The sequence below is a fragment of the Rutidosis leptorrhynchoides genome, chromosome 8, assembly GCF_046630445.1.
Source record: "Rutidosis leptorrhynchoides isolate AG116_Rl617_1_P2 chromosome 8, CSIRO_AGI_Rlap_v1, whole genome shotgun sequence".
Lineage (NCBI taxonomy): Eukaryota > Viridiplantae > Streptophyta > Magnoliopsida > Asterales > Asteraceae > Rutidosis > Rutidosis leptorrhynchoides.
Window position 1 is genome coordinate 351,367,295 of NC_092340.1, and position 15,424 is coordinate 351,382,718.

The 15,424-nt window shown below is 32.9% G+C and overlaps 1 protein-coding gene across 1 annotated transcript; it reads left to right on the plus strand.

Annotated features, from left to right (window-relative positions):
- Positions 1–9,711: 9,711 nt before the first annotated feature.
- Positions 9,712–14,269, plus strand: LOC139861852 (cyclin-D1-1-like). Its single transcript, XM_071850374.1, has 6 exons — positions 9,712–10,118; positions 10,426–10,515; positions 11,584–11,679; positions 12,046–12,247; positions 12,520–12,650; positions 12,744–14,269. The coding sequence occupies exons 1-6, from the start codon at positions 9,873–9,875 to the stop codon at positions 12,966–12,968; spliced, it is 990 nt and encodes a 329-aa protein (XP_071706475.1). The 5' UTR covers positions 9,712–9,872; the 3' UTR covers positions 12,969–14,269.
- The last annotated feature ends 1,155 nt before the right edge of the window (positions 14,270–15,424 follow it).

Below are 15,424 nucleotides of genomic sequence, written 5' to 3' on the forward strand. Positions count from 1 at the left end.
TATGAACTTGAAACGTTGATTTTGAACGTTTAATGATCATTTATTGAGGTTTTATTTGTTGTTAATGATGGAATTGATTGATGAAATGTATTTAGTTGTATTCCTCTTTAAATTACTTTTCCAACGATATAAGATACGTGTTTTGAATGTTAACGAGTCAAAAGTTATGGTTGTTTGAAGTTGAAATCGTCTAAGTGTAAACTGCCCCAGAATGGCTGATACAGATGCAGATGCGGCGCATCTGAGGCAGACTGCCCAAAAATGTCAATTTTCGTTCATTTCTAGCTATGCTATGCACCCCCGATTGATATGAAACTTGGCCAACATGCTTATACATGACTTCTAAGCTCAGAAAAATAGTTCGGGACCGACCCGACCCCGTTGACTTTTTAGTTGACTTTGACCAAGTTTGACTTTTAGTAAAACATAACAAAACAATTATGCAATCGTTCTAATCTTATTTTATACTTGATTCATGCATGAAACTTGACAACGTGATTCACATGCTATATATTCGAGTCGTAACGAGCCATAGGACTAATTGAACACATTTCGCCCGACCTTGTGTCGTAACCGGTTAATTGATACAACTTACTTGTTTAGGTCAAGGCTAAACAACTTTCATGCACACGTTTACTTTGTGAAGTACATTTATACTCGTGCACCCGAGGTGAGATCATAGTCCCATCTTTCAAACAACTTTTATGCTTTTAACTATGGGATGAGAAACATATACGTATCATACTTTTACACTTTGAACACAAGTACGAAAATGAACATTCCACGTACGGGTTTGAACAAAAATCCTCAATTCAATTATCATTATTTACACTTGCAGGGTGTAAACGAGAACTTATATTATGTGATCACATGGGCTTGACGAGCCTCATTCGGACGGTTCGCTACCGTTAGCGGATGAAATATATTTTCGAGTATAGTGTATGTTCTAACACTACGTAACAGGGTACAAAACAGTTAAGTTTGATAATTGGGTGCCCGCGAAACAAATGACAACTTTGGAATGCAAATGATTTTGATAATCATCTTGTATTAAATCTTGTGGTTCAAATACAACGTTTACTAAAACACCTATGATTTCACCAACGTTTTTTGTTGACAGTTTTCTGTATGTTTCTCAGGTTCATACATGGCTATTTGATACATGCTTTCACGTACACTCATACTTGCTTGGGGTCAAGCATACATGCATACACTTTGATTACTTGCTTGGAGTCAAGCATACATGCATACGCTAGTGATAGCACCTTTGGATTCAAACAAATGTTTACATACTTACGCTATTTATAGCAACTGTGATTTTCAACTTATACTATGTCGCAAGTTACTTCATTTATGCTTTATAACTTTGTAAACTTAAACGTGTTGTCGAACCGTTTGTAAACTAAACCTTGCAAGTCTTGTACTTTTCAAATGAATGCGACATAATTTTGGTCAAACGCGTCTCATATAGGGACTATGACCACGCAACGGGACCTAAGTTAACGGCGCCATCAATGACAATTTTGTCGGGTCGATACAGATGGTATCATAGCGTTGGTTGTAGGGATCTAGGATGTGCATTAGTGTGTCTGACAGAGTCGTTAGGAAGCATTAGTGAATCTAGACTACAACCGGATAGTTAGCCATTGCATTCTGACATAAATTTGATATAGATAGCACTTACTTGACTACTTGTGCATTATACTTGAATCATTCTTAGGCAAACTTCTTAATGGTACCAAGTTTTCATCATACGAACTTGTATTCTGCAACTTTTTGGTGACACACATAAATTCAAGATTCATACTCGTAAGGATGACGACGACTTCATTACTCACACTTGTTCGGAAACTCTATCTCCCAGATTGTTCTTCGCCACCGTTTCAACTTACTATCGGTGTCACACCGGTGTTCCTTACTATCTACCACTTCTTGTTACTACCATCACTACTCTAGGTGAGTATCGTCATCACTATTTTGTCACTACGGTTGCGTACTATTCGTTATCATGATTCGTTACACTTCTCGTACCGAAATACATTATTGTTTGACTTGAACCGCATTGACGTGAACAATCATTTATACACTTCCCTCGGGGAATGCTTCTTCAGAGTTGCACTAATTCTTTAGATTAAATACGAGTCACGTTGGTGATGTCCCGATGCTTTGTTCATTTTAAAACTTCACGATTACACGAACCTGAATCTATGGAGTGATGTGGGGATGGAGGTATGAGTTAGCGTAATATAACGACACTCGATCAACGTGGTTATATTATGGTAATTCATACCAAAGTTCTAATGACACGTGATGGTGGTTGGACTCGATCAACCTAATCACCACCATGTGCCATGTACATGTCTTCATTTTTCTTGTTTGAACATCCGAAAACTCCGAGAATACTGATAACAACCATACCTAGGACACATCTTCGATTATTGTCGAACCATATTTATGCTTCCAAATGAATGGCAAATTCTTTCAACATCAGATGTATGTTACACGTGTATACTATCTCGTCTTCGCGCAGTTTTATCGACGAACTACGATATGCTTGTTATGCTCACCTCGAGGTGGAAATTTCTCTCGCATCACACTCGTACTTCTGTTTAAGGAAATCTTTATTCTACATTCTCAATGGAGGGAGAGACTCTTCACGTTATACTAGTATTCGCCACGAGGGTGAATAGTCCTAACGAACGTTTTCAGAAACCGATAACAAACTTGCTCTAACAAACATTTTTGGAAACCGATAAATCTTCCGCGGCGCAAAATTCTTGAGAAACAGAAACTTGTTCCAACAAACGTTATCAGGTCCTAACAAACTTGTTCGAATATACCTTACAGAAATGTACTTCGTTTCGGATCGAGATTCTCGTTTCACTTCTAGATTTCGAAGTGCCTTACAAAAAGCCTCGGGACCACGTTTAGACATGAGTACAACACATCAACTACAACCCGAAGGACCAAACCAACATACGATTAAAACCTTGGAAACCGTAATACGAATTTGCGTTATCAACTTCAAATTTACTTGAGAAAATTATTTGCCCTTAGCCGAATCCTCTTACTACAATAATTTTCATCCGAAGTATTTACACCACACTTTTTGAAAACTCATATAGCCGAAATTGTCGTTTTCTTAATTGTTGAACCAAAGTAGGTGACAATCAAACCACCAGAATCGAACTCATTCATGAAATAACCGTTAAGATCATTCGAATCAAAAAAAAAAAACAAAACTCAAAACGACCGTAGTCGCCAAAGGAGCTATACCGATGTTAGACGTAAACCTCTCGAATTCCAAGTGAGTGAGCGCGTAATACTAAAAGTCGCACCATGAAAAGGTGTAATCCGTTTCAAGAAACGTAGAAAGCTAAATCCGCAATATTTCGAACCTTTTAAAATCTTGAGGCGTTTTGGACCCGTTGCTAGCCGTTTAGATTTTCTGACTCGTTTGAGTCTCCGTTCATCAAACATTCCATATATCAAACTTGAAGAAGTGTCTTGCCGAACAAGAACTTGTTATTCCTTCCGATGAGCTTAATATCGATGGCAAAATCCACTTCATGAGAAAACCGATTGAAATTTTGAATCGTGAAACCAAACTCTGAAACAACGAAAAATCCCGACTGTCGAAGTTCGTTGGAATGCCCAAAGAAGTACCTTCACTTATTCGTAGAATTTGCAACGCCAAGGTTTCGAAGAAGAAACAACGACTACTACTTCCAACTAAATTTCGGGACGAAATTTCCTTTAAGGTGTAGGTAATGTAACATCCCGCGTTTTTCCGTTAAATTTATTTTTAACACTGTCTTTTTTTATATAATACCTTTTGTTATCTAAATTCGCGTCTTTCGTTAACTAACGTTCATAATATTCCCGTTATTTAATTATAACATCACTCGTTTACTCGAACGTTTTTAAAATATTCGTTTGGTTAATTTTCGCACCCGCTTTGAAACTCGAGGGACCAAAGTTGCAAAGGGGCCTAACTAGTTGACTAGGTCAACTAGTCAAACCCCACCATCACCACTCATTCACTTCACCTCTCTTCTCCCTTTTTCTCTCTAGCTCAAGAACACTCTTTTTCTCTCAATCCATTCAATCATCATCTAAATTCGATTGGAGAAGCAAACATCGAAACAAATTACATATTTGGAATCCTCTCTTCATCCTCTACATTTTGGTACCAATTTCATCACATTTGGGTAACATTTCTAAAACACTAGATTTCTCTAAATTCATTTTATATACTTGAAATGGTGTTAGTTAGTGTCTATGGCTCGTGTCTAGTATGAATATATGATTTACTTGCTCGATTTGTTGTTTTGAGTAACTAGTTTGAACATTTGAAATGGGTTTGCTTAATTTTGAATTTTGGGTGATTAAATGTTGTTTAAATGTTAAAGTTCATGTATTAAATGTGTTACTAGTATCATTAGCTTCATTTTGATGTGTAGGTTGATTTAGAAAAGCTTCATTTACAAAATGGTTGAATTCATGATTTTGATTAGGGTTTGATGAACTCTAAAACGAACTTTTGATGCTTTGAATGCCATGAAATGTTATTAGTTAGTGATTAGTTGTAATGTATGTTTCAATACCTTCAAAACGGCATATCATATGTGTGAATTGGATTCCCGAGTCAAGAAATGCGTTTTATGAACTTGAAACGTTGATTTTGAACGTTTAATGATCATTTATTGAGGTTTTCTTTGTTGTTAATGATGGAATTTGTGATGACCCGGAAATTTCTGATCAAATTTAAACTTAATCTTTGTATGATTAACATTTCTGACGCGATAAGCAAAGTCTGTAAAACTGAATCTAAAATTTTTTGAACTACTTTCATATATTCAAATACCTTTCGGTTGTTTTCGATGATTCGCGAACAATTATATGTAAATAGATACATATATACTATAACTGGAAAAGATAACAATGTATTAATTGTTTGATACCGTACATTAAACTTATTGGTTTAAATATCTATTTGAATATATATGATAAGTTGAAATATTTATTATTAAAATTTATTTATAAATAACTTCCAATGTGTATTTAAAAACTGATTTATGTATATTAAAAAGATATATACATATATATAATTTCAAGTTATTTAGTAAACGATAGTAACATTCGTTTATTGATTCGTTTGATATTTAGATAAGTTAACTAAAGCATTTAAGATGAACCAATAAAACACTAATTTGCTACAGTATTTTCAAATTGCTACAGTACCCAAAATGCTACAGTGTTTTCAAAAATCACTATTTGCTGCAGTGAATTGCTACAGTAACTTTGCTACATTAAAACACTATTTCAAAATGTAAATGTATATAATATATATATTAACAAATAGCGAGACGATGATTTATAAAAGTAAATGACCAAAACACTCAAATGTATAAGTTATACCTCGAGTGGTATAGTTTATGGATGATTTAAGACTATATTTTGACAAAGGTACGATTCACGAAACGTAAAGTACAAGTTTTCTCAGTATACGAAAGGACGTTCGAAAAATCGAAGTCGAGTGACGACGTACGACTTATTGGAACGAAAATTACAAGTCAACTATGCACGTGAATTTAATATAATATATAATTAATTATATAAATTATATATATTATATATAAATATAATATTATGTCGACAAAGATAAAAACAAACGAACCAGGCTGGTGACAGTTGGCCATGCGATCGCATGGCCGTATGCCTATGAAACCATGCGATCGCATGGTGGGTGATGGTGGCTCAAATCTATAAATTCGCCCGATTTTGTTTCAGTTCTTCATTTTCTTTTATATTTATCTCTGTATTATTATTATTATTATTATTATTATTATTATTATTATTATTATTATTATTATTATTATTATTATTATTATTATTATTATTATTATTATTATTATTATTATTATTATATTATTAAGATTATTATTATTATTAATCTTAATATTTTTAGTAATATTATACATAAAATATTACGACGAGGTTATGAGCGTGTCACTTTCAAAATTGTTTTCGAGCGGGATAGAGCTAAGGAAATTATGGGTTATTGCCAAGGAGGTTATGGGTAATGTTCGGGGGTATATTTATGAATCAAACATAGTGTTTATCATCTCCGTTGTGTCTACGTACTTTCCTAGAATATTGAATCTCAATATTGATACGTTGAGATCTACGGTTATTTGGTAATCCGAGTTTCGATTACATTTTGGTGAACGACTTTATATGCTGCTAAGGTGAGTTTCATATGATCCCTTTTACCCTTTACATTTTTGGGCTGAGAATACATGCAAATGCTTTAATAACTGTTTTACAATAATTATAAAGTGTGAGTTTCATTGATCCCTTTTTAATTGTTTTTGCAATATATATTTTTGGGCTGGGAATACATGCAATTTATTTTAAACGCAATGGATACAAGTACATACTTAATTCTACACCGAGTTTGAACCGAAAATCCCTTAGCTTTGGTAACTAGTAACTGCCAGTACATAGGATGTGGACTGGTGGGCGCGAATAACGGTATATGGATCCATAGGGCTTGACATTCCCGTCCGAGCTAGAGCGCTAGCCTTTTAACGGACGTGTGTTATTTGAGTTTAGGACACGTTGGTTTGCGTGTATTAAAAAGAATGGGGTATTTATCATTATAACGTTAAAGTTTAGTTACCAGGGTGCTCTGTTACGTAGAATCTATTGACAAACTTTTGATAAACGTTTCTGGATGAAACAACTGAAATCTTGTGATCCACCTTTATATACAGATTATGCGAAACATACAAACTATGAACTCACCAACCTTTGTGTTGACACTTGTTAGCATGTTTATTCTCAGGTTTCCTAGAAGTCTTCCGCTGTTTGCTTATATGATAGACAAGCTATGTGCATGGAGTCTTACATGGCATATTTTTTAAGAAAACGTTGCATTCACCAAATCATCACCATGTATTTTATTTTGACTGCATTGTCAACGGAAGTACTGTTGTAAACTATTATTTACAGTGATTGTCTATATGTAGAAATCATCAGATGTCGAAAACCTTTGATTTAAATATTCATATTTGGTTTGCCTTTTCAAAAGAATGCAATGTTTATAAAACGTATCATATAGAGGTCATATACCTCGCAATGAAATCGATGAATGACGTGTTTGTCCATATGGATTTGGAGCGATCGTCACAGAATTGATTGATGAAATGTGTTTAGTTGTATTCCTCTTTAAATTACCTTTCCAACGATATAAGATACGTGTTTTGAATGTTAACGAGTCAAAAGTTATGGTTGTTTGAAGTTGAAATCGTCTAAGTGTAAACTGCCCCAGAATGGCTGATACAGATGCAGATGTGGTGCATCTGCCTCAGATGCGGCGCATCTGAGGCTGAATGCCCAAAAATGTCAATTTTCGTTCATTTCTAGCTATGCTATGCACCCCCGATTGATATGAAACTTGGCCAACATGCTTATACATGACTTATAAGCTCAGAAAAATAGTTCGGGACCCGACCCGACCCCGTTGACTTTTTCGTTGACATTACAAAACACTTATGCAATCGTTCTAATCTTATTTTATACTTGATTCATGCATGAAACTTGACAACGTGATTCACATGCTATATATTCGAGTCGTAACGAGCCATAGGACTAATTGAACACATTTCGCCCGACCTTGTGTCGTAACCGGTTAATTGATACAACTTACTTGTTTAGGTCAAGGCTAAACAACTTTCATGCACACGTTTACTTTGTGAAGTACATTTATACTCGTGCACCCGAGGTGAGATCATAGTCCCATCTTTCAAACAACTTTTATGCTTTAAACTATGGGATGAGAAACATATACGTATCATACTTTTACACTTTGAACACAAGTACGAAAACGAACATTCCACGTACGGGTTTGAACAAAAATCCTCAATTCAATTATCATTAGTTACACTTGCAGGGTGTAAACCAGAACTTATATTATGTGATCACATGGGCTTGACGAGCCTCATTCGGACGGTTCGCTACCGTTAGCGGATGAAATATATTTTCGAGTATAGTGTATGTTCTAACACTACGTAACAGGGTACAAAACAGTTAAGTTTGATAATTGGGTGTCCACGAAACAAATGACAACTTTGGAATGCAAATGATTTTGATAATCATCTTATATTAAATCTTGTGGTTCAAATACAACGTTTACTAAAACACCTATGATTTCACCAACGTTTTTCGTTGACAGTTTTCTATATGTTTCTCAGGTTCATACATGGCTATTTGATACATGCTTCCGCGTACACTTATACTTGCTTGGGGTCAAGCATACATGCATACACTTTGATTACTTGCTTGGAGTCAAGCATACATGCATACGCTAGTGATAGCACCTTTGGATTCAAACAAATGTTTACATACTTACGCTATTTATAGCAACTGTGATTTTCAACTTATATTATGTCGCAAGTTACTTCATTTATGCTTTATAACTTTGTAAACTTAAACGTGTTGTCGAATCGTTTGTAAACTAAACCTTGCAAGTCTTGTACTTTTCAAATGAATGCGACATAATTTTGGTCAAACGCGTCTCATATAGGGACTATAACCACGCAACGGGACCTAAGTTAACGGCGCCGTCAATGACGATTTTGTCGGGTCGCTACATAAACCCTAAACTCTAAATCGGGCTGAATTTTACTTCATGAAACATGAAGAAAAAAAAACGTTATCATTCTTCACAATCAATATTATCTTGAATGTTATTTTTGTCGATCGTTTTCCAGCCAAAATAATAACATTCATCACGAAGTGTCTTTTCTAAATGTTCTTATTTTTATCCAATCTATAATGTTCGTGAACAAAGTTTTTTCAAAAAACGAAAAAAAAAAAATTTCTTCCCCCCGATTGGTTACTTCACCATTGATCATGCTCATATATATATATATATATATATATATATATATATATATATATATATATATATATATATATATATATATATATAGTGAGGATCCATGGAGAACTTGGGTAGGGAGAGAACTTAGAGAACTCACATATTAATGTACATGCACCTACCATATGTACCTATTCTTTGGAAAAAAAAATCAAAAAAAAAATATAAAAAAAATTTTTCGAAAAAAATATTTTTTGCTGGAAAAAAAATTTTTGAAATTTTTTTAATTCCACGTCAGCAGACTGACTGCCACGTCAGCACAGGCTGACACATGGCTCAGTCTGTGCTGACATGGTAGTCAGTCTGCTGGCGTGGCAGTCAGTCTGCTGACGTGGAATTAAAAAAATTCTTTTTTTTCAAAATTTAGCCCGATTTAGAGTTTAGGGTTCAGTGTTTTGGGTTTAGTCCCTAAACTCTAAACCGTTCGTGTTAAAAACTCAATCTAAACCCTAAACCCTAATTTCTAAACTCTAATTTATAAACCCTAATTTCTAAACAATAATTTATGTTTAGGAAAGAATTGATGCGATATGACGAAAATACCCTTACTAATATGAATGAAATAACTGAAATAGTATGGTGCTAAGAAAAGGTTGACATGTAAGTGAAATAAGTGAAATAACATGCTGTTATGGGTTTCCTCCTATGTCAAGTTCTCTCTAGATTCTTTATATATATATATATATATATATATATATATATATATATATAGGTAGAACAGAAGAGAAGCATCTCAATAGCCATCTTTCACACCACCACTACACTTCTACTTCAAATCAAATTTTATAATATATCTGTATCTAACTATCTATATATTTATATATCTATCTGTATTCATATATCTCCCGGTCGCTTTACCTTAACCTCGCCTGAAAATCTATCGGAAAGATGTTCAGAACACTATGATCAATCAATCTCCGTCATCATGTCAGTATCATATTCTGACTGTTTCTCCGATTTACTTTGCGGCGAGGATTCCGGCATATTATCCGGGGAAGACTCGCCGGAGTGCTCTTATGATTTCTATTATTGTCCCGATTTCGATGAATCAATCGCCGAGTTTATAGAAGAGGAACGGAAGTTTGTTCCCGGAATCGATTACGTTGAACGATTTCAGTCTCATGTTCTAGATGCTTCAGCTAGAGAAGAATCCGTTGCATGGATACTCAAGGTATTATATACGTATAGATGATGTTTCTGTATCGTATTGATTGAAATCAATATCCTGTTAATGTATATAGAGTTATTAGTTAATCTGTTTGATTTGAATGAGACACGTAAAAGGTGTGAGCGTTTATGATTAGAATGAAAGTTAAGTAATCGCTACAGTGCGCATAATAATTGTTATTTTCAGTTAAAATTAAAATATACGTAGTATATTGAGCTTGGTGTGATTTGTGGCGCATTTTAACATCACTTAGTCAGTTACTCTATGATGATCTGACTAACGGCGTTTACTAATAAGTTTTTATCTACAGGTGCAACGTTTGTATGGTTTTCAGCCGTTAACGGCATACCTCGCCGTTAACTATTTGGATCGTTTCATCTATTGCCGTGGATTCCCAGTGGTAATTCCGTCGTTTGTCGACCGAGTCTTTTTTTGATATATTATTAATTAATTAATTAATTAATTAATAATTCATAAAAATATAATAAAAAATTTATACTCAAAAATATGGTGATAGCAAAAGTTTGTAAGGTAGACATTGATATATTACTGTTTAACAGAAAGTGATTAAGACTTGTTTACGTGATTACTTAGGATAGGAAACATTCATGAATATTCTAAGTCTAAATTTTAATGATAAAAAGAATAGAAATTTGTATATAAGTTATAACCATAACTTTACAGAATAGATTCATACGATATTGTGAATACTTGTCGGTATTATACAAGTGGGACCGCATTTCTGCAAATCACATTTTATCTTTTTCTATTTAGATTTTTTATTGGATTTTGCTAACATCGTTAGGTTTGTTGTTAACATGCAATAAATATGATGTATCTAGACTCAAATAATATCTCAATGAATGTTTTGACTATTCGCTTCAAAGGTAATTAACTACAGATTAATGTTCGAATTTGTTGGTTAGATACCTAAATTGACCATAATGAAATTTGATATGATTGATCGAGTGTGGCAAGTATAAATTTGTAGTAATTATCTTCTTATAATCGTATTTTATGTGTCGTTTGCATGATTGATTAAATAAATGAACTAGTTAGGTCCCATATGATTTTAAGTATTTAACCTTCTTTACATTAATGATTATCTACCAACCAAAACCTTTAGATATGGGAAAAAAATAAGTGCATGAGTTTTATTAACTAAGGAGTAGTACAAAACTTATTTATCAAGAAATGATTATAGAGTGATTTAAGGCTCACTTGTCTATTTGTGTTTATATTTTGTACACCTGTAATCACATTTATTTATAAAATACTATTTAATCCCCTGGAAAAGGGTTACAATGAGATGTGCCCCTTTGTCTCTTATAGTCCCACCAAAAAACACTGAATCAACTTAATCACAAACTACTGTAACTAACATTATTAATTTCTCTTATATCTTCTAGAGTATTTTCATATTTTTATTTAACTATAACTGACTGATTGATTGATAATGAACATGCAGGCAAATGGATGGCCTTTGCAACTCTTGTCTGTAACTTGCTTGTCTCTGGCTGCTAAAATGGAGGAACCCCTTGTTCCTTCCCTTCTAGATCTTCAGGTAATTAACTTCATTATATAAGTCTTACATTTGATCAAGAGGTTTATAATTAATATTTTAATATTAACAATCAATTATCAATATCAATATAAAACAAAAGGAAAAACAAAAATTTAATACAATTCTTCATTTGTAGTTGTGAATCTGATTTTCTATGGACTTGTATTGTGAAAGGGTGATACTATTTGTGTACATAATAAAAATGGTTGATGGTTGTGTATATATCACTTCCTCTCATTGTAAAACAGAAAAATGATACACAACTGCCTAAAATACCTACTTTTATTACAATAATATTTCTGTTATACTACAACTATATGAACCACCAAGTATATATTTATGCGGAATCATTTTAATGCTCATTAGGTTGAAGGCGCAAAGTTTACTTTTGAGCCAAGAACAATCCGAAGAATGGAATTTCTTGTGCTTGGTGTTTTGGATTGGAGGCTAAGATCCGTTACGCCATTTAGCTTCATCGGATTCTTTGCTCACAAAATCGATCCAAGCGCGACTTATACAGGCTTCCTTATCTCAAGGGCAACCCAAATCATTTTATCAAATGTTCAAGGTAATACAAATAAATTAAATAAATTACTTAATTTCAGTATTTGTCCTTCATTGGTTTTTAATATACATAGATAAATAGAATAGATAGATAAATATATACCAATACTAATAATTAATGCTACGCATGCATGTAGGTGTTTGATATTAACAAACCAACTACCAAATTGGATTGCATTGCTTTAAATAATACTCCGTAACATATACTTTACATTATTACATAATATTCATGTATGCGAATACAAAAAAGTTGACCAAAAATTTTGACCATTGCAGAAGCTAGTTTACTTGAGTATTGGCCATCATGCATTGCTGCTGCAACTATACTTTGTGCAGCAAGTGATCTTTCTAATTTCTCACTTATCAACGCTGAACATGCTGAATCATGGTGTGATGGCCTTAGCAAAGTATGTGCACGTACATTCGTTTGTACAAATCATCTTAATACTCCATTAATTACTCCAATTAATTAATTGAGCCAAGATTTTGTAAACTTTCAGGAGAAAATAACAAAATGTTACAGGCTAGTCCAAGGGGTGAGTCCTTTAGAAAGATCAAAAACAAGAATACGAGTCATGACTCGTTTGAGTACTGGATCAGGTGACTCGTCATCTTCATCTTCGTCTTCGTCAACATCATCATATAAAAGGAGAAAATTAAATAACTCCTCATGGGTAGATGATGACAAGAGATCAAGCCCTAATTATAGGAGACCAAACATATAAATAAATAAAAATGGGGTAGAGTGGATAAAAATAAAAAGAAAAAAAAAATAAGTGGTTTGGTTTCATTCCAAGTGCTTGAGATTCCTCATTATATTTTCAAGAGGAATTAATCGATCAAATCAATTTATATAAAAAAGAAAGATAATTAAGAGTGATTTTATTAATTTTTTTAGAAGGTCAGTGGGCATATGTCATAATTCATGACTAATGCTTTGCTGATTCCCTAGGAAAGGGAAGTTTGGTACATAGTATTTTGGTGTGAGAAAATTTGTTTAGTACAAAGTGGATAGCCACTCATTGGTGATGTGTGAAAATGTGAAAGGTATAATTAAAGGGAAGTGTGATTGAATGAACCAAGATCGAGGGGTGGAGCGTATTTGTGGGTCATTTTTTTGCATAGTCTTGAAAATAATAATATAAACAAGGGAAAAAAAGAGTGATATTCGTAAACCACTCGTTTTTAGCCATACACCACTAAACATGTTTTACAATGTTGTAAAGTACAACGTCATAATGCATGTTTGGTAGTGTATGGCTAAAAACTGATTGTGTACGGATCACCCCAAAAAAATATCATCTCTTTCTAGAAGGTCACAAGCTAGTGTGTTCTGTTTATTTTATCGGGACATATGATCAAGAAAGAAATCAAGGCAAGACGTCGATGATACAAAATCTTGTTGACGTAACAAGATTCTTGTATAAGAGACAACAACCGTACGTGAAATTTTAATTAGCAGTTTGTAGATGACGAGTTTGAAGGCTAAAGAGATTGAAGCTAAAATGGATTCAGATGGATGAAAGAAAGTATCAACAATGAAGGGCTCTACATTTTGTTTAATGTCATTAATTTTATTTTTTAAGAAAAAAAGAGATTTGGTTTTGAGAGTGGTTTGAGAGATGCATACTTGATTTGCAAGTGTGTCTTCTCACACGTGTGCATGTGTGATTTTTTGGCGGGAAATGTTTGGGCATATTTCCAACATAATTTTAAGTCCCTATTTATTTTTTAACTTCACATAAACCGGGACTTTCTTTTTCTTCTTATTATTATCCATTTTTTAGGAGTGATGTTTACGCGTGTGATGGTAACACGTGTAATTTTTTTGAAATTTGAAAGGGTAAAAAAAAGTCCCTTTCGAAATGGTCTGATTTTGGCCTAACCATACCAAAAGGTCTTTTGGGCCTTATTTATTTTTTTATTTTTGTTTTATTAAGTGTGTTTGTATTAGTCATGTGGAATATTAATGAAATTATATATAATTTCAGCATGTTCCCTCCTTTATATGTTTATCTTTATAGCTCACGTGATGACATGAAAGTCATTTGTACGCTTCCCATTTGTTTTACATTTCAAAGTACATACTTTATGGTATCAAAAAATTTGTGATTATTATGTATCTATGTGTATTGTTTAACATATTTCACCATGCACAAACTTTTCAGAGTTTAGTAATTTATACAACTACTAATGTACAAGACAAATACTTTAAAATATCACATTTGTTAATGTTGGTGGATGGTGAAGCAATTAACAATTAATTGATTCTGATTAACTAACTATATCCGGATTATAAGCTAATTTTGCATAACTTGTGATATTGTTAGTTGTGTAAGTTACAATTTTCTTTACCAACTACAAGTTTAATTATAGTTGAAGGTCCACCATAGCTATATATATCTAGATGCCCCACAGTATAGTTTACTCTGTTTTGATTATTCTAGACTAATAACTATTATTTATTTTTTCCCTCTTGTAAAACAACTAGTAACTATTTATCATTTTTTTTTTCTTCGTTTGGTGTAGGAAAGACCAAAAATAGTTATGTGATTAATTTGTAATAAGCGTGAAAGTAATTATTCATCATTTTTTGTTTTAGTTTTCGTCTTGTCGAGAGAAAATACCCAAATGCTCAATCAATAAAGTGAGACGTACATCAACGATTGGTACAAACTATTAAATAAAATAGGAAAAACTATATATATATATATATATATATATATATATATATATATATATATATATATATATAAAACAAAAAAACAGTTATTAAAAAATCAGTTACGTTGTTAATTTGTAATGAGAGAAAAAAGTTAAACAATAATAAAATAGAAAACTATGTGACTGATTTGATAATAATAATAATATTAATAATAGTGAGTAGTTATTAGATAGTGAAAATTGTGTGGGCGATTTATAATGAATGAGGAGTTTGATGGTTAAATTATAAAATGTAAAAAGTTTGTGATAAGTTTATAAAAACTATGGAGGCAACAATTATAAGTGTTGGGGTTGAGTTATAAAAAATAAAAAGTTTGGGGTAAATTTGTGTAGGCTTTAAAGTTGACTATTCATTTGGACTATACCTTTTAAATATAGACAAAATTTTATTTCTTGTCCCTGAACTTTACATCGATTTTGACTCCCGGTCCTTTTTCTTTTTTTTGTGCATTCCTCG